At 36.4% G+C, this 20,362-nt stretch overlaps 1 protein-coding gene across 1 annotated transcript in view; it reads left to right on the top strand.

Annotated features, from left to right (window-relative positions):
- The window catches only part of LOC141504961 (neural cell adhesion molecule 2-like), a 151,672-nt gene that overhangs the window by 50,725 nt on the left and 80,585 nt on the right, over positions 1-20,362 (top strand). The window contains exons 3-4 of the mRNA XM_074210392.1: positions 18,776-18,982; positions 20,072-20,215. Of these exons, the coding sequence (XP_074066493.1) occupies positions 18,776-18,982; positions 20,072-20,215 (351 nt within the window). The remainder of the gene's footprint in view (positions 1-18,775; positions 18,983-20,071; positions 20,216-20,362) is intronic.

Raw genomic sequence — 20,362 nt, 5'->3', positions numbered from 1 at the left:
GCTTGAATTGAATCCTCACTGGGCATGTCCAGCAATTTGTCAACAATTCCTTCTAATGAAGCGTCGGGGGGAAGGCTGCTAATGGCTGCGATCCCTTTGGGGCGAAGACCCTCTTTAATCAATTGTCTCATAAGTAGATCAGATCCCGGGGTGTCTCCCATTATACGAGTCACTGTCTCTTTAACCTCGTTCACAAATGAGAGGGGTGTCTGATCTGCTCTCTGCTTCAGCCCAACCAACTTCTGTGTGGCTCTCCCCCCTTTCATGGCTCCAATCTTATCCCAAGCTGCAACATGTGTTTCTTTAACAGTCTCTAGCTCAAACTGGCCATACTGGGCCTGAACAGCAGGGTCAGTATAGGCTCCAGTTCCACACAGGAGGTCAATGGCTAAATCCAGGGGAGTATAACCCCGGGATTTTGCCAGCTTAGAGGCCTCTCTGCGGGCCTGAGCCTTAAAAGCTAAATATAAGGAGGCATCTAGGCACGCGGCTGCAATTTCGTCAAAGTCAGCAGGGGTCCAAGGGTGCGTAGCAAAGAGGTTTTGCATCAGTCTTTTTTACATAAGGGGAGCTTGGGCCGTATTTAGTCACGGCCTCCTTAAGTTCCTTAAGCATCTTAAAAGGGACAGGGCGGTAGTCTCGGGCTCCGGTAAGGGGGTCCGTAAATACCGGGTAGAGGCCCCAGTCATCCCAGTCCACCTCCTCCCCTTTCTCTATTGCTATGGAGGCACTGGTGGCAAGTAGGCCGGATGGGCGGAGCCCTTGAGGGGATCTCTGAAGGGCGGACAAGGAACACGGGGGATTTTTTGCCTCTGTTTCCTGGCTGGGCCGCCAAGCCTGGGGCGCGGCAGCTGTCCAATCAGCGCGGACTTCTCCCTCCTCGTCAGCAGCCTCCCGGTCCCACCTACTCACGCTCCTCTTCCTGCCACCCCTGAGGACTGTTTGCACCCCTCCCTTCCCGCGCTCGGAAACTTCCGGCCCTGAATCTCTAAGTGTGCCACATTCATCGCCCTCCCCCTTTTCATTCTGTCTCGGTAAGGAGGGGCATGCGGCATTTTCTTCTCCCTGGGGGCCCCTTGTTCCCCCATTGTTTCTTCTAAGTTCCTCCCACGGATACAGGGGAGGGGGTGGCCTTCCCTCTTCCTCTGAGCCCTCTGAATCCGATCCCGCCAACGAGCTACCCACCTGAGTGCTAATTGTTCGTGCCAAAGTCACCTTCTGGGGATGCAGGGCTGCATCCACTATCTTATACACTGTAAAATCCTTGGGGGGTCAGTTTTCCCGGGCAGGTGTCATTATAGGAGGCCATCTGCTGCCCTACCACCTTCCATTTATCTGGTTGGATCCCACTATGTTGCACCCAAGGGCAGATGTTCCAGATATTCTCAACAAAAGCACGGCACGTCTTGATAGGTAATTTACGGCCATGCTTAGCGCAGAGTTTATAAAGCTGCCCTGCAACGACCTCTTTTTCCTCCGGCTCAAAGGCGGGAATACTATTCCGGCCCCCCATGCTGTCTACTAGCCAAGGCTGCAATCCTAACAGGTGGCAGAACTGGAAAGTTCCCGTTCGGCAAAAAGAGAAGGAGGCAGCAGGGCACAATCAGACAGGCCAGCACGGCAAGGAGCATGATTAGAGCAGAAGGAGAAAGGGAGGGGAAAGAAAGCATAGTCAACACAATAGGGATATGTCCTTCAGGCAATATCTGAGAGTAAACGCCCTCTCCTTCCTCCCGGTCAGAAACGACCGAGGCTGTCTGGAGAATCCGACCAGCGGATTCAGACGTTCCCTAGCAAAATCAGGTCCCTGTTCCGGGCGCCACTTGCCGGGTTTTTATTTACAACGCCGGCTTCTTTATGCTAGTCCGTCCTCTTACTCACCAGTCCAACGCGTGATGAGTCTTCGGGGTACCTCCGGCCCCCACTCTTTGATGGGGGAAGAACCAGACAGAGCGCCTGAGGTGGGTAATCAGTCTTTATTCTTCTGTGATCACATTCCCGCTCCCCCCCACCTCTCAGCCGACCCTTTTATCCCCTCTGTCTTCCCTCCCATGAACTCTTACCCAATGAGGGGCCGAGTTCTGTAACATTCCCTTATAAGGTGATTATGTTTCCCCTTCTAAGCGACCGCCAAGCCTCTTCCCCCCGCCCCCAACAATGTGAATCCTTTTTCTCTTAAGGAGACAAACCCTTTTGGACTCTAGTGGTAGCTCAAGTCAAATTCAACTTAGTAACTACTTCTAGAGGGTCACAGTAGATGAATTGAGAGGGATGATATACAAATCACCAAAATAATCAAGAAAATCTTAGTTAGCTAGGATAACTGAAAGATAACCAAATCACATTAGGAAATTCAAACATACCTTAACTTCTACCAGAGGAATGTTAAATAGTTAACATTATTATTCCAATAGTAAATTTTGGTCAAGTGAAAATAATAAAAACAGAAGAAAGCTTTTCAGTTGACCAAAAGTTGAGGGAGAAATGGTCCTGATTCCCAAATAATAATTAAAAGAAATTAGGACATATCCCTCTTCCAGGCAAACATAAACAACATAAATAGCCCGACTGATGCACTAATGATGAACAATTTTAAATGATATGGTTTCCTTGTGATCCTCTCCCAATTTCCATTTAATTAGAGCATTACATCTTGAGTTCCAAGCTTCCATGTAATCATCTGGTCCCTGGAAATAGCTTCTCTTAGATATTTTAGAATAGGTCTTTTTCTCAGGGCAGCTTCACCTATCATATCTGCCTCATTTCAAGTCATTTGCATATTTCAAAAAGTCTGACAGTAACAAGAACTTAACACAATTTAATACAACTTTCTAAATTTGGTTTTCCAGCAACAATCCATATGGTGAAAGCTAGCTTAAACCTTATGGAGCTAATCCTATTACAACAGAGCTATAAGAAGAACATTAAATTAGGAATCTAAATTCATCTGAAAGTTCAAAGAATTTCATTTTTATTTACCATTTGCTCTATTTTTATTTGAACCCTCTACCTGATATGAACAATGTCATCTACAGGCTGAAGGAAGAATCCTAGAAGGATCCATGACATATAATATTCCCTTAAAAGCAGGAAAAAACACAATTTAAAATTTTCTTTATAACTATTAAGGCAATTTTGCATATAAAAATCCTTAATCCAAGTTTGAGTACTTATTAGTAAAACAAAATCAAAATATTTATATATAATTTGAAACATTTAGGAGTGAATCATGTATGTATGTGTATGTATAATATCCTAGTTCCTAAAACAGTAGTATCTTGTTTTCTCAAAGTAAAATTTGCTGCTCCATTAAAATTTTACAATTTTTACATTTTTATTTTATCCTCTTCTTTTGAGAATTTAGATCATCCTCATATCATCCCAAAAGAATGAGATACTTAAGGTTAGCAATCCTAAGAATTCATTTACCTATTAGGATAGAAAGTTGACCACAAATTCAAATTAAAAATCATAAGATCTTTCATTCTTGCATCTCATTATGGTAAATCAGAGATGTTTTAACATTTAATTTATGTATTTTCATATTACAGCAATAGTCTTGTCAGAAAAGTAAACATAATACCCTATCCCTCCTCCACAAAGATAGAGAAATTTCAAGAAAAATAAAGTGAGAGAAAAAAGTGTATCAGTCTGTAATACCATTGACTCTTATCTCTAGAATGGTTCTCATTTTTATCATAATTTCCATTGAAGTTGCTTCAATATTTTTTCCCATAGTTACCATTGCTAGCTGTATTTCCCTCCATCCTAATCCTCCCTATTCCCATGTATTCTACTCTCTCTCTCTCTCTCTCTCTCTTCCTTTCACCTTGTCTCTCTTCAAATGTGTGTTGTATCTGACCACCCTCTCCCACAATCTTCCCTCTACTATCATCTCAATCTCCCAACTCCTCCCCATCCCATCCCCTTTCTCCCATCCCTTTGCTCTCATTTTTTTCCTCTAGGATAAGATAGATTTCTATATCCCATGTTGTTTCCTCTCTAAGCCATTTTGGATGAGAAAGAAGGCTTACTCATTTCCCTCACCATTCCTCCCTTTCATTCCATTGTAAAAGCTTTTTCTTGACTCTTTCACACAAAATATCTTAGGCCATTCTATCCCTCATTTCCCTTTCTCACAGTACATTCCTTTTTTATCCAGTGACTCCATCTTTATAATGTATTATACCTTCATATTCAACTCCCTCCTGTCCCTTGCCTATATATGCTCCTTCTAACTACCCCAATAAATGAGAAGATTCATATGAGTTATTAGTATCATCTTCTCAAGCAGGAATACAAACATCATTAAATCCTTTATAATTAGTCCTTCTCATCCACCCTCTCTGTGCTTCTCCTGAGTCCTGTATTGAAGATCAAACTTTCTGTTCAGCTCTAGTCTACAAGAAAGTTTCAACAGGAAAGTGTGAACATCCCCTATTTCATTGAATGTCCATCTTTTCCCCTGAAAGAGTTTTCTCAGATTTGCTGGGTTGTGGATTCTCAGTTGTAAACCAAGCTCTTTTGCCTTCTAGAATATCATATTCCAAGCCCTTAATGTAGAAAGTGCTAAATCCTGTATAATCCTGACTGTAATTCCACAATATTTGAATTATTTCTTTCTGGATGCTTAGAATATTTTCCTCTTTGACTTGGAAATTCTAGAATTTGGCTATAATATTCCTTGGAGTTTTATTTTGGAATCTCTTTCAGGAAGTGATCAGTGAATCCCCTTAATTTCTATTTAGCCCTCTGCTTCTTGGATATCAGGGCAATTTTCCTGGAGGATTTATTTTTTCCAAGTATGATTTTTGGTTTGCTTATTTATTTTATATTATTATAATAATTTTGTTAGAAGAGTAAACATAAACCACCCCCCTCATCCCAAGAAGATGAGAAACCTCAAAAATAGCAAGAGAGAAAAAAATGTGTAACTTAGTCTATGTTCAGATTCCAATGACTCTGTCTCTGGGGTAAGTTGCCTTATTTATCATAAATCCACCAGAGAAGTTGCTTTCCCACAGTTGTTACTACTAGCTGTATTTCCCTTCACTCTATTCCTCCCCACTCTCATTTATTCCATTCTCTCTTTCCTTTCATCCTGGCCCTGTCCAAAAGTGTGTTTTATCTGAGTACCCTCTCCCACAATCTTCCCTCTCTTTTATCACCCTATTTCCCCCTTCCTTGCCCCAATTCCCCCTTATCCCATCCCTCTTTTCTCATTTTTCCCTAGAGTAAGATAGATTTCTATACCCTATTAAGTATGTATGTTATTTCCTCTCTGAGTCATTTCTGATGGGAATGAAAGCTCACTCATTCCCCCTCACTCACTCCCCCTTGCCTTCTCCCATTCCACTCCATTTTTCCTTGACTCTTATGTGAAATTTCTTAGCTTCTTCTTCCTCTCCTTTCTCCTCCACCCAGTACTTCCCTTTATCACCCATTGACTCCATATTTTTACTATATTATACCATTATATTCTGCTCCTTCCTGTGCCCTGTCTATACATGCTCCTTCTGAGCTCTTATAAATGAGAAAGTTCATATGAGTTATCAAAATCTTCTTCCCATGCAGGAATACAAACAGTTCAATATCATTAAATTCCTCAGTTAGTCCTTCTCATACACCCCCTCTATGGTTCACTAGAGTCCTGTACTTGAAGATCAAACTTTCTGTTCAGCTTTCGTTGTTTCAATAGGAAAGTTTGAAATTCCCTTGTTTCATTGAAAGTCCATCTTTTTCCCCTGAAAAAAAGATATTCAGTTTTTCTGGGAAGTTGATTCTTGGTTGTAAACCAAGATCTTTTGCCTTCCAGAATATCATATTCCAATCCCTGTGAGCCCTTAATGTAGATGCTGCCAGATCCTGTGTAATCCTGATTATAGAGTCATGGTAGGTGAATTTTTTGTTTCTGACAGCTTGTAGAATTTTTCTCTTTGACTTGGGAGTTTTGGAATTTGGCTGTAATATTCCTGGAAGTTTTCCTTTTGGGATGTCTTTCAGGGAGTGACCAGTAAATTCCTTAAATTTCTATTTTACCCTCTGCTTCTAGGATCTCAGGGCAATTTTGCTGTATTATTTCTTGAAAAATGAAGTTTAGGCTCTTTTCCTGGTCATGACTTTCAGGTAGTCCAATAATTTTTAAATTATTTCTTCTGGATCTGTTTTCAAGGTCAGTTGTTTTTCCAATGAGATATTTCACATTTTCTTCTAATTTGGGGCTTTTTTTGGAAGAGTTTTATTTCTTCCTGATTTCTTACAAAGTCACCAGCTTCCTTTAGTTCCATTCTGCATTTGAAGGAGTTAGTTTCTTCAGAAAGCTTTTTTATCTCCTTTTCCAGCTGGCCAATTCTGCTTTTTAATGTGTTCTCCTCATCTGCCTTTTGTTTTTCTTTTTCCATTTGGTCTAAACTGGTTTTTAACATATTATTTTCTTCAGTATTTTTTTGTATTTCTTTCACCAAGCTGATGATTTGTTTTCGTGATTTTTCTGCACTGCTCTCATTTCTCCTCCCAATTTTTCCTCCCACCTCCCTTAATTGCTTTCCAAAGTTTTCTTTTTTAGCTCTTCCATAGTCTGAACCCATTTTCTATTTCTCTCTTGGAGGTTTTGGATACAGAAGCTTCAATTTTGTTGTCATCTGATTAAGTTTGGACCTTCCATGGGACAGAGTTTCTGTTGTTTACTCATTTCCTCAGAACAAGACTAATTTACAGCACTTCCAAGGCTGGGGTTTGTTTTTGAGACACCCCATTGCTCTCTTGTCAGTGCTTTAATATGTAGATGACCACAGGCACTCCCTTCTGCCCTGAAGCTGTGAGGAGGATTCCTGCTATCTTAGTATGGAAGGTCAAACTGCAAGCTGGATCTGAGTGTGGATAAACAGCAGAGTCTTGCCCTAGGGAGAGTAGAGAGATTTCTGCAGTCTCCCCTGACCCCCTTTCCATCTGTGGGCTGTACGCTGGAGTTGCAGGCTGATTTCTACTGATTCTCTGCTGCAGGTTCTGTGGCTGGTGCTCCTCATTCCACACTCATTCTGGTGTAATAGAATTCTCTCACCACCCCTTCAAGCTGTTCCCAGTGATCCCTGGGCTGGACTAGGCTAGGTTGTACTGTGGCCAGGGCTTTTTTTCCCAACTCCCAGTCCTGATGAAACAGTTCTTTCCCATGGAGATTCTAAGTTATCTTGGACTGGGAAAATGTATCACTCAGTCTTTCTGTGGCTTCTGCCCTTCTAAATTTTGGCTAGAGTCATAATTTTATGGCCTTTGGAGTTTTGGGGGAAAGGGTTCCCAGGAAATGCTGCCTTCATGCCAGAGCCACATGCTGGTTCCACCCCATGAGGATTTCTTGAAAAATAAAGTTTGGGTTCCTTTCCTGGTCATGACTTTCAGATAGTCCAATAATTTTAGGATTATCTCTTCTGGATCTGTTTTCCAGATAATTTGTTTTTCCAGTGAGATATTTCACATTTTATTCTAGTTTTTCATTCTTTTGATTTTGTTTTATTGTTTCTTTTTTTTTTATTTTAGGCAATGGGATTAAGTAACTTGTCCAAGGTCACATAGCTAGGCAATTATTAAGTGTCTAAGGCCACATTTGAACTCAGGTCCTCTTGTCTTCAGGGCTGGTGTTGTTTTATTGTTTCTTGATTTCTCACAGTCATCAGCTTCCCTTAGCTCCATTCTACATTTGAAAGAGTTATTTTCTTCAGAGACCTTTTTTATCTCATTTCCCATCTGGCCAGTTCTACTTTTTAAGGTATTCTTCTCCTCATTGACCTTCTGGACTCCTTTTTCCATTTGACCTAAACTTGTTTTAACATGATATTTTCTTAGGTACTTTTGTATCTCCTTTACCAACTTGCTAACTTAGGTTTTATGATTTTTCCTTCTTTGCTTTCATTTCCCTTCTCAATTTTTCCTCTACTTCCCTTACTTTATTTTCAAAAAAAAATTTGAGCTCTTTCATAGCTTGAGACCAATTCTTATTTTTCTTAGAGGCTTTGGATACAGAAGTTTTGACTTTGTCATCTTCTGCGTGTGTATTTTGATCTTCCATGGGACCAAAGTAATTATCTATGATCAGATTCTTTTTCTTCTTATTTCCTTAGCCTATGACCTGATTTTTAACTCTTTGTTAAGGTAGGGCTCTGCTTCCAGGGTGAAGGACACAGTTTTCCAAGCTTTAGAGGATTTCTGAGATATCCTCTCAGGGACCTCAATTCCTACAATGTCTTATGAGAGGCTCTGACTGCTCTCCTGGCCTGTGCTCTGGTCTGCAGATGACCACAAGCACTCTCCTCTGCCCTGGAGCTGTGGGTCCCTGCTCCACCATGGCAATATAGGGCCCCACACTGCAACTTGGATCTGAGTTTAGGCAAAGCAACAGGGTTCTGCCCCAGAGATAATGGAGAGACCTCTGCAGTCTTCCCTGACCCACATACCATCCATTGTCCGAGAGCTCTGGAAGCAGTTGCTCAGTGACTCCACAGGTTTCTGGGCTGAGGCTGCACTGAGACATTGGTTTGGAAACCATGCTCTCTCTCTGGGGCAACAGAGTTTTCCCACTGACTTTACAAGTTGTACTTGGAAATCCCTGGGCTGAGAGATCTGGAAACTGCCCCTCTTCCATGGACCAAGTTCTCCCAGGGTGCCTCTTGGGCTGTTCCTGAAAGGCTGGAGCTGGTTGGAACAGACCCTTCCCTCAGATCTTCCAAGTTGTCTTGGGCCAGAAAATTGTTTCGCTCAGTCTTCCTGTGGGTTCTGCCACCCTAGAATTTGGCTACAGTCATGATTTTAAAGCGTTTGGAGGGGTCCAGGGAAGAACTTCTGGGAATTCCTGCCACGCCTCTGCCATCTTGGTTCTGCCCCCACTTAGAGATGTTTTCATTCCTTTATTAATAGTAGTTTAATGATAAAAACTTCTACAATTCACCTGGATTAATTATAGAAATTTTCTATGAAAGGAAAAAGGAGGAACATGTTTTTAGCAATATCAACTCTCTTAAGGCCAACCTCACATGGAACATAAGAGGAGAATAAACTCCCTTTGTTCTGTAATTATAGGGAAGTCCCTAGTAACAACCAGTCATACAGAAATGTTACATATTACTTCAAAGGTATCATAGATAGGCTCAGTATTAATTGAGAAAATTTTCCTATTCCAGAAGGAAATATCATAATGGGGAAATCAAGTCAAGAGGTGTCAGCTTTCCCAGGGACAGACATCCATATGAAACAGTCTTAGACTACACCCATTTGAGGCAGCATATGATGTTTCTTTTGAATGATGGACTATTGGTTTAATGACTATTTAAATAATCATACTTGAAATCAAAACATCAAATCAGTGTCACAAGAAATTTTGCTTCAAGTAGCAAAATTTCACTAATCACAGCTTAGGGCTTGCTTGTTTTTTCTCATATTGTTGCAAAAATAGCTAACAGTGGGAGATAAGGATGCCTGAAGAGGTCTGTATTGCTTTTTTCTGCTAATATTAAATTATTACTATTATTATTATTCACTTAAAGCAAAATATACTCAATTACTTAACAGTTTTCATACATTGTGACAGTTCTCTGAGAGATCAGTTTGTAACAACCTAAGAGCATCCAGATAAAGAAAAATTATTCTTTTCTAACAGTACAATTGTGTCCCCCTTTGGGTATCATCTTACAAATTAACAGTATTTCATATACAATGATTTCCCCAATATAAGAAATTTCCACAATTTAAGAAAATGTAGAAACTTAATCATAACAGACAATATTGTTTTTCAAAACGTACACAAAATTTTTTTGCCACTCAAATGACATGGTTCATTTGAATGCATTTCAAAATCCTCTTTTATGGAAAAATCATCATCCATCAATTTGATGTTCTATACTAATTGCATCTAAAAACAGTATAGAAGGACTTCATTTAATGAAAATAATAGCTAATATTTATATAGTGCTTACCATATGCCAGTCAAAGTGCTAAGCACTTTTACAATTTTCATTTCATTTGTTCCTCACAACAACACTAGGAGATAGGTGCTATTATTATTATTATTATTATTATTATTATTATTATTATTATTATTATTATTATCATCTCATTTTACAGATGAGGAAACTGAAGCAGACAGAAATGAAATGACTTGCTCAGGTTCATATAACTACTAAGTTTCTGAGACCAGATTTGAACTTAAATTTTCATTATCTATGCAGTTTCCAAGTATATAGCCATAATGCCAAATAACAAATATATTTTCTAGTAATTTCTGATTTATGACAATTATATATCATTTTAAATGAGATCACAGTTTAAATGAGATCACATTAATTTGATTTCAGGACAAATAACCAAATCAAATCTGAATTTATAATCGCAATTATTAATATTCAAAACTTCAATTTTCCCAATATCATTAACTGCCAGTACCTCAAATTGTAGAGCCTACTGCTTTTAGTTAATTCACTTTCAAAGATTCATGATGGTGGTCTCATTTTCCCATCCCCCTCTTATAAAGTCCATAAGATTCTAAGGATTGGAATGTGACCTTCTAGCGGTCTTCAAAGACAGAATTTCAGTGTGTATAGTCAATTCCATGCTGCAAGTTCTTTTCTAGTTTCCATTTGGTAAACATCATAATCTGACTATCAGAAACTGGTAATAGGCACCTTTCTAAAAAGTTTCTCATATTTTTCTTATTTCAGTGAAATTTTAAAAAAAACCTTTTCAAATGTTTTCAGAACTTCAGATCTTTTCTTCAAGTTACCTTTCAATTATACTGTCTGTGCAAAGAGATTCCACTTTTTTTAAGGCTGTCCCCCACTTATTTAAACTTGTCATTTTTTTTCTTTTGAGTAAGAAAGCTTACAAACTTCAAAACTGATTTTTCTTTTTACATTCTGATTCCACATTTCACTGCTTAAGTCTGTCTAATTTAATTTCTAATTATATTCTAGTCTAACACTTTCCTATACAGGTTTCCATGTACAATATGGAATGGCCAGTCTTTTTGAGTTGCATAGTCTTTTTCAGTTTAATTGACTTAGCTACCAATTTATATAAGCAGTTAAATTCTTTTGAATCATTTCAAATTAGTTTTAGTTCTCTTATTCTTTAGTAGGTAAAACCACCTACTAGAACAAATTTTTGCCTTCTAGGAAGAGAAGACATGTACTGTTTATATTTAATCTTAATACTACTGCAAACCTCCAAAACATAATCCGCTAAAATGTTTTAGCAGTTACAAAAATCTTTAAATAATAATTTGGAAATTTATAGTAAAAATATTACATTCAGCTTACAAATTTAGCCTCTAGTTAATAATGCCATAAATTTAAAACCATATCAGGAAAAAGATTGCCTTCTTTTTCTTCCTCATCTTTATTTCTGTAAACTATAATCTGTCAAGGGTTGTGAAGAGAGGAAAAAAATCTTGAAGTTTTCTTCCTTATTTCCCACTGAAAATGTAATAAAAAAATCAATCAGAGTAAGTCACTGCTTAATATTATAGATGGTTGGGGGCGACTAGGTGGCGTAGTGGATAAAGCACCAGGCTTGGAGTCAGGAGTACCTGGGTTCAAATCCAGTCTCAGACACTTAATAATTACCTAGCTGTGTGGCCTTGGGCAAGCCACTTAACCCCATTTGCCTTGTAAAAACCTAAAAAAAAATTACAGGTGGTTGGGAGAGTTGCTTTAGGTACAGTCATCACTACAATCTTTATGGGGACAAGGTGTTCACCTTCCAAGGTAAACTGCAAAGAGCTTAAAATATTTGGAATTTCTCTTTCTGTCTTCCTGCTAGTTTTGTTGGTAAGGTATAGAAATACTGATGATTTATGCCTTTTGTTTTATATCCTGCACCTTTACTGAAGTCATAAATTGTTTTGTTAGGTTTTTAATTGACTCTCTAGGGTTCTCTAAGTGAGCCATTATATCATTCACAAAAAGTGATAGCTTTTTCCCTTTATTCTTTCAATTTCTTTTTTATTTTTTTAATGTTTTAACCATCATTTCTAGTACAATACTGAATAAATAATGATGAAAATCTTTCCTTCACCCCTGATGTTATTGGAAAGACATACTCATTACAAGTAATTTTTGCTTTTGGTTTTAACTTATCTTTAACAGGAAATTCCATTTATTCCTGAGCTTTCTAGTGTTTTTAATAGGAATGGGCTTTGGATTTTATCAAAAGCTTTTTCTGCAACTATTGAAATAATAATATAATTTTTATTATTTTTGTAGTTAATATGATAAATTATACTTATAGTTTTCCTAATATTGAACTAGTCCTACATTCCTGGCATACATCTGGTATGGTCATAGTGTTCAGGAGTTTTGTGATATATTTTTGTAACTTCCTTCCTAGTATTTTATAAAAAATCTTTTCATCAATATTCAAAAATTGGTATATAGCTTTCTTTCTCTGTTTTAACTCTCTAGTTTAGGTTTCAAGACCATGTTTGTGTCATAGAAGGAATTGGAATGATTCCTTTTTATAATTCTTTTGCAGTTTATGTAGTATTAAATTAATCACTTTTTAAAATTCTTGATTGCACTTGCTTGTAAATCCATCTAGTTTTGGAAGATTTCTTCCCCTCTCACCTTAGGAAGTTCATTTATGACTTGTTAAATTTATTTTTCCAAGATAAAGTATCCTATTTCATTTTCTATTAATATGGGCAATTTATTTTTTAAATACTCATTTTAAAATACTCAGTTTTATTGGTATATATATTTGGGAGAAATAGATACTAATAATTTTTTTCATTTCATATTCATTGGTTGGTGAATTGATCTTTTTCATTTTTGACACTGATAATTTGGTTTTCTTTAGTTTTTATTATTATTATCTTTATTAGTTCATAGTTTTCTGCTTTATTGGGTTTATTTAAACCAGTTCTTAATTATATTAATGTAATTTTATAATTTTAAATTTTGTGAATTTCTGCTTTGATTTTAGGATTTCTCTTTTGCTATTTAATTTTTTGTGTATTTCAGTTTTTGTCTAGTTGCATTCCCAATTCAATAATCTGCTTTTTCCTTTTTTTATTTATGAAAGAGTTTAGCAATATAAACTTTAACTTATATAATACCTTAACTGTATTCAAAATATTTAGTGATGTTGTCTAATTTTTGTCTTTATCTTTAATGAACTCATTATTTCATGACCCACCTATTCTTTAGGATTAAGTAATTGATTTTAACTATTCTTCAAAAGCCCTTTGCTGAATATAATGTTGCTGCACTATATTTAATAATTCTTCTCTTTTGTAATAATATATTATCAATATTTGTGAAGATGCCTTGCTAGCTGAGAAAATCATACTTTTTTCTGTACTTAAGAGGTAATTTTTCTAAAGTTCTGGGGATTTCATTAATATCTTTTTTGTTTATTTTATGGTTAGATTTCTCTAAGACTAAGGGATAAAACTGAGGATTTTGCCTGTAGCATAGTTTTACTTTATATTTCCTCCATTTAATTTTTCCTTTGGGAATTCAGATACGTTGACATTTGGAACATATGTGCTTAGTATTGATATTAATTTATTTTCTATGGTCCCTTTCAGTAGAATGTACTTTCCCTGTTTATCTCTTACTTATTTTTGTTCTTACATTCTGCTCCAGCCACTTATTTTAACTCTCTGAATATATTTCTGTTTGTTTGTTTTTTATTAACAACATATAGTTAGATTTTGACTTCTAATTCAATCTGCTATTCTCATCTGACTTATGAGTGAGTTTGTTCCATTCACATTCACTGTTAATGATTGTTGAGTATTTCTCATCATCCTCTTCTCTTATAATTATCTTTTCCTTGGTTACCCTGTCCCCTTTTTAAGAGTCTATTTTGCTTCTGAAAATTTCCTCTCTAAATTTTCCTTCCCTCCTATTCCTTCTCTCCTCTTTCTCTTTACCTCTTTTCCCTTCAACTTCTCTGTTGGACAGGATGAATTTCTGTACCCAAATGTGTTTGAATATGTGTTTTCTCTTTCCTACTTGAACTAGTTTCAAGTGTTACTCACTTCTCCCTCAAGTATTTATTTTTGCTTTATACACTCCCATTTCTCTCCCTTTCTCCTTCTCTCAATGGAACACTCTTCATCATCCCTTCTGTTCTTATTTTTGAATCATTCAAACATAATAGAATTAACCCTGGCCTTTGCCTAATTAGACACCCTCTAAGACATCTTATGATGATAAAATTCTGAGGGGTTCCACACACATTATTTCTCATATAAAAATATGAACAGTTTAAACTATTTAGTTCCTAACAATTTTTCAGTTATGTTTGTCTTTCTATGCCTTTTTTTTAGGGTTCTTTTGCAAGGCAATGGGGTTAAGTGGCTTGCCCAAGGCCACACGGCTAGGTAATTATTAAGTGTCTGAGACCGGACCTGAACCCAGGTACTCCTGACTCCAGGGCCGGTGCTTTATCCACTATACCACCTAGCTGCCCCGTCTCTATGCCTTTCTTGAATTCTGTTTGAATGTTAATTTTTTATTCAACTCTGATCTTTTCACCAAGAATGATTAAAAGTTGTCTAATTATATATCAGTTTTTTCCATTGTAAGATTTTTTTTCAATGTGACCAAGTAGGTCATTCTTGATTGTGAACCTAAATCCTTTATGTTCGAGAATATCATATACCAGGCCTGAGAGCTACTGAATCTATTGTGATTCTAACAGTACTCCTAAATTCTTTATTCCTGATTTCTTTCATAATTTTCCCTTTGACTTCTGGATTTTGACTATAATATTCCTGGAAGTTTTTATTTTGGAGTTTCTTTCAGGAAGTGACTGATGAATTCTTTAAATTTCTGCTTCCCCCCCTGCCCCCGTTTCTAAGATATCTGGACAGTTTTTCTTTATAATTTTTTTGAAATATGATGTCTATGCTCAATTTGTGTTAATGACTTAGACAATACAAAGATTCTTAAATTATTTCTCATTGAGATATTTTCCAGATATTCTTCTTAAGATTAAAGTTCACATGTTCTTCTATTTTTTAATCTTTTGGTTCTTTTTAATCACTTACAATTGTCATATAGATTCATTAGCCTCTCTTTGGTCAGTTCTTATTGTCTTTAGTAAGATTTTGAACCTTTTTTTACCAAGCTATTTTCCTTTCATACCGTTTTTTCACAGCACTAATTAGATTGTATTTCAAAAGCTTGAAAAAGTTGAAGCAATCTTTGTATGTATTTGGAAAAAATAAATAAATAAAAGAGAAAAAATTCATTTAGTTATTTAACATTCTAGGGGTTCCTATTAGACTTATTCCAGTCTGCACTTGTCTTTAAGGCTTTACTCCTAGGTTTTTTTTTTAATACATTGTCATTTTCTGTATTTGAGTCTTAATCTTCTTCTGATCATAATAATGGGTTCTTTTTGTTCTTATTCTTCCAGCCTCCTTCTTAACCTTGTGCTTTCTTAGTATTGGCCTCTGCTCACTTAGAGGAGTATATATGGGAGTATGGTGGCAGAATATCTGGCCTAAGTGATTTTTTATGTTTTGCTTTGACAAATCACTCTGTGAGTTTCTAAATTTTGATGTGATCTGCAAAAGGATCTGTTCATTGACTTCCTTGTAGAATTTATGAGTTCTGCAAAGAGCTTTAAAGTTGAGTTTTAATAATTACTTCTGGACCCAATGACTATTAGCTTGGGTATTTATTCAAGTTCATAGTGAATGAACTTATTACTCTCCTTTGGTCTCTTGCCCTGATTTTTCCATGTGGGTTTATGGACTGGATTCAAGATTAGAACTGAATCTCTTCTGTATCTGGAATCAGAGTCACATAGATTTGGGGGTTAATTTCCTTTCTCAGTACTCAGCTAGACTCCATATTCAGGAAGGAGCTATTCTTCCTCTTTGCCCTGGATCTAAGACACAGAACTGGATAGTAGAGACACTGAATGGTACCTGTTCCTGCAGCCAGTGCTTACTGCTCTGGTGCTGTGTCTTAGTCCTTTTTCTATATCTGGGCACTGGAATGTTCCCTGTCACTTTTTATTGCTTCTGTCTAGCAGTGCTCAATGCCTCAATGCAATGTTTGTAGACTACTCTGTCTTCCTAAGATGCCATGGTCTAGAAAAATAACTCCTAGTGACTTATCAGATATACCAATAAGACGAAATGGTGCATCTTATAGGTTGTTATGGATGAAATGTGCTGAATGAATCAGACAAAATGCTTCCTCTCATTTGACACTCTTTACTCTAGCTCCCTATCCTCTCTCTCTTAAAAATAGAAGTCAGAAGAACAGGCTCTCACTTCTCCCAAGTTCTTGACACTTATAATCTTTTCAAAGGCATAGAGCCTCAAATAATCACTCTCCACCAGTGAGTAATGTCTTAGGCTTAAGACCTTAATTATAGGTCTGTATTTCAAAGAGATGAAAGAAAAAAGAAAAACACATATATATATATACAAAAATATTTTTTAAAATCTCCTCCTCTGGTTGGAAAGAATTAGAATCAGAAGAGATACACATCAATTGGGTAATGTGATGGAATGCTACTATATTATTTTAAAAAAATGATGAAGAGGATAATTTCAGTGAATCCTGGGAAGACTTATGAGGAATGAAGTGAATGGCACCAGGATAATTATTTGTTCAATAGCATGATTGTAAAAACAAATATTCTTAAATGTCTTAGAGTACTGATCAACAAAGACAGTAACTAATCATGGTAACAAAGGGATCACCACGAAATATATTTCCAATCTCCTAACAGAAAGTTGTTGGACTCAGAGTTTAGATGAAGATTTTTTTAACACAGTCATTCATGACTATGCATGCTTGTAATGAAAGTTTTGTTTTTCTTTAGTTCTCATAGAGAGGAGGGGGTCTGGGGGGGGAGACAGATTTTTATTGATTGAAAAAAGGGGTTTTTTTTTGTATTGGCTACTGCTGACCATTCAGAAAATTTCAAGGGAAGAAATAACTTTTGCTCTTGCTTCCTTCTTCCTCTCCCCTGAAAGACCCTCTTTGACTCCAGCTTTTAGGAGAGGAAGGGACTCCACTCCTTCCCATCCTGCAGCCCTGGCAACTACCCACATAAGCCCCCAAAAAGGGGTCTCCTTTAAAGTTTTATCTTGGATTTCTTTGGCTGCCTCTTCTGCTTGTGTTTCCTTTCTTGAGAATAAGTCATAAAAAAAACAATTTTAAGATTTATATTCCAGCATTGGAGACAATCTCATGACTTAAGGAGCTCCTAGGAGCTGATGGGAATCAGGTGGAATTTTCTAAAAGTATGTCCTTCTTAGAGAAGATAACCTTAGATAAGTGAATGAGCCCAAGTTATCCCCAATCTGATCAAAAGATAGGAATTTTGAAAGAGCTGTTTAGACAGTATAGAAACAGTGAAAGTGAAATGGCTGATGGGTCCCCCAAAATGTCTGACATTTGAGGTTTTAAGCATCAGTCCCCCCAGTAGAACATAGAAGAGTTATGGATTACTGTTTCATAATTTAAGTCTTTGATTATGCACATTTTAGTCTTATATGTTTTAACTTCACAGTTGTATGTTAGGTACTATTTGAAGAGAAGGCTAATTACACCTCCTTTCTGATCCCCACCCATGGAGAGGACCATTCTTGGCTAGCCCCATCCCTCAAGAGTGACTTCCTCTCTAAATCAAATCTCTTAGCTGATCACAGGAAAGAAACAATAGAAAAAGGAAAAGGATACTTTGAATATCATCTCCAGTTCATCCAGACTTCCCTCAATCAAAACTATGTTCCCTAGAGGAACATAGATCCAGTTTTTTTTCACTGTGCTGGCAGGTTACAAACATCAGAATCAATACTTCTCATTTGTTTTCTTTGAGCTGACAAGACAAGGAATGCCATTGCCCTTCTTTCCATCATTAAAAGAATCTCTCCTTCCCCCCTTGCTCTTTCCCTTCATTTCTGACTCATAATTTCTCCTCTCAAACAACACCTCTATAGAATACTTTCCTGTTGCCCTCCATCTACTAGCTAATGCCTTTTAACTTTTGGATTACCCACATAATAATCTGTATATTTCTTTTGTATACCTAGCTATTTAAATATTGCTTCTCCATCAGAATACTGATTCTTGAGAACAAGAATTGGTTTTTGCCTTGTTTTTGCATAGCACAATAAATCTAATAAATGTTTATGATTGACTATCTTGATTGAGTCTTGTTTTTTAATTTGTTATGTTTTAAAACATTTTTTTCTGAATTATTCAAAGTATCAGTTGAATGAAATAAATTAAATTTCAATAAATTTACTTTTAAGTGCATTTTATGTACTTTATACAAAGTAACAGCAATGTTTCAGGGTGATCAGCTGTGAATGATCTATCTTTTCTCAGCAATGATGTGACCTACAAGAACTTTGAAGGACTTAGGATAAAGAAGACTATCCATTCTAAAGACAGATGGTGTCTGAATACAGACTGAAGCATGCTTTTTTTTCACTTTAGTTTTCTTGAGGTTTCCTTTTTTGTGTATGTGGGAGGGGAGTTTATGTTTACTTTTACAATATGACTATTGTAGTAATGTTTTTCATGACTACACATTTTTAACCTACATCAAGTAGCTTGATTTCTCAATGAGAGAGAGAGTGGGGGGGGGGGTGAGAGGAAGGGAGAGAATTTGGAACTCAAAGCTTTGGAAGTAAATGTTGAAACTTGTTTTTGTGTGTAGCTAGGAGAAAAAAAATTTAAGAATATTTTTATAAAATTTAGAAAAAATTTAAATACATTTTAAACTTTTCTTTGAATATTATTCTTTGCAGCAATTGGAGAACTGGAAGAAATAGATTGGTACAATCCTCAAGGAGAGAAGATAGTTTCTACACAGAGAGTAGTGGTACAAAAAGAAGGTGCTAGGTCCCGACTAACTATTTATAATGCAAATATAGAGGATGCTGGAATATACCGGTGTCAAGGAACAGATACAAAGGGCCAGACTCAAGAAGCTACAGTTGTTTTGGTGATTTACCGTAAGTCATTTTACGATAAATTTTAATTTATTTTTAATGCAATTCTTTAAAATCCATTTCAGTAAAGATATCCAGATAATTATCCATAGAAAACAGTTCTTAAAATAGTTGCATTATAACAACAAAAGAAATATAAATCTTTTTGTTTTTGATTCTTTTGCAAAATGGAGTTAATTGAAAGTGCTTTAATTTTTTAAGACCATTTTTCAATATTGGTAAAACTGAACATGGTAATTTTTTTAGTGTTTAGTATTAGCAGGGAAAATCTTTCAAAAGAAAGAGGATCTTGTGGAGAAAGATCATTATAAGAGTAATTTTGTAATGGCTTGTGGCAATGCAATCTTTCTTTAAAACAGCTCAAACTGAGGCTAGGGGGCACAACGGCTAGAGCACGGGCCCTGGAGTCAGGAGTACCTGGGTTCAAATCTGGCCTCAGAAACTTAATAATTACCTAGCTGTGTGGCCTTGGGCAAGCCACTTAACCCCATTGCCTTGCCAAAAAAAAGAAACCCTAAAAAAAAATAAATAAAACAGCTCAAACTGACAGACTTGTAAGCATGGGGAAGTTTAGATAGGTTGACATTCTATTAAACCTTTCACAAGAATGTACATGATATCTTCATCTTTAGGGGGAAATAAATTTTTATCAAGAAAGAAAAAGGCATTTTCCACAAAATAATACATCATATTTGACTCTTTATGAGTTTTTATTTTTTTAAAAAGCCCATATATTTCAAAGTGGATATAAAGTAATTATATGTGAAGGAAACACTGGATTTGTAATCATAAGATGTCAGATCAAATCTTGGTCTATGCCTATATGACTTTGAGCAAGTTACTTCATACTTGTGACCACAGTTAGGTCATATCTGTGACTTCGTTTTCACTTAGAAAACAAGGGGGTAGGACTTCGTGATCTAATATTCCATCTAGCTCTAAATCCTGTGATGCTTTGAAAAAGAGTGACAGGATTTTGCAGGGACAGTTTAAATAATAAATCTCCTATTCCATTAATTTATATGGACTTGGATAGAAAAATAAGAGATACTACAGCTTATTCTTTTGGTTTTTTATTTTTCTTTATTACAGAAAAACTCACTTTCAAAGAAGTGGTATCTCCTCAAGAGTTTAAACAAGGAGAGGATGCAGAAGTGGTTTGCCAAGTTAGCAGCTCACCTGCTCCCATTGTTAGCTGGTTATATCATAATGAGGATGTCACTACTCATTCCAACAGTTAGTATCTTGGTAACTTGCTAAGTTTTAAGTTATATTATAATCAAAAGGTATTTATTTTTCTATTGCTTTGATTAAAAGAATAAAATCTTTTGCTGTTCAAATGACTAATTAATCTCAAGTAAAATGAAAATATACTGTCTGACA

This window comes from Macrotis lagotis, chromosome 1 (genome assembly GCF_037893015.1).
Source record: "Macrotis lagotis isolate mMagLag1 chromosome 1, bilby.v1.9.chrom.fasta, whole genome shotgun sequence".
NCBI classification, from domain to species: domain Eukaryota; kingdom Metazoa; phylum Chordata; class Mammalia; order Peramelemorphia; family Peramelidae; genus Macrotis; species Macrotis lagotis.
Note: the sequence above shows the minus strand (reverse complement) of the source record. Positions and strands in the feature narration are given on the sequence as shown.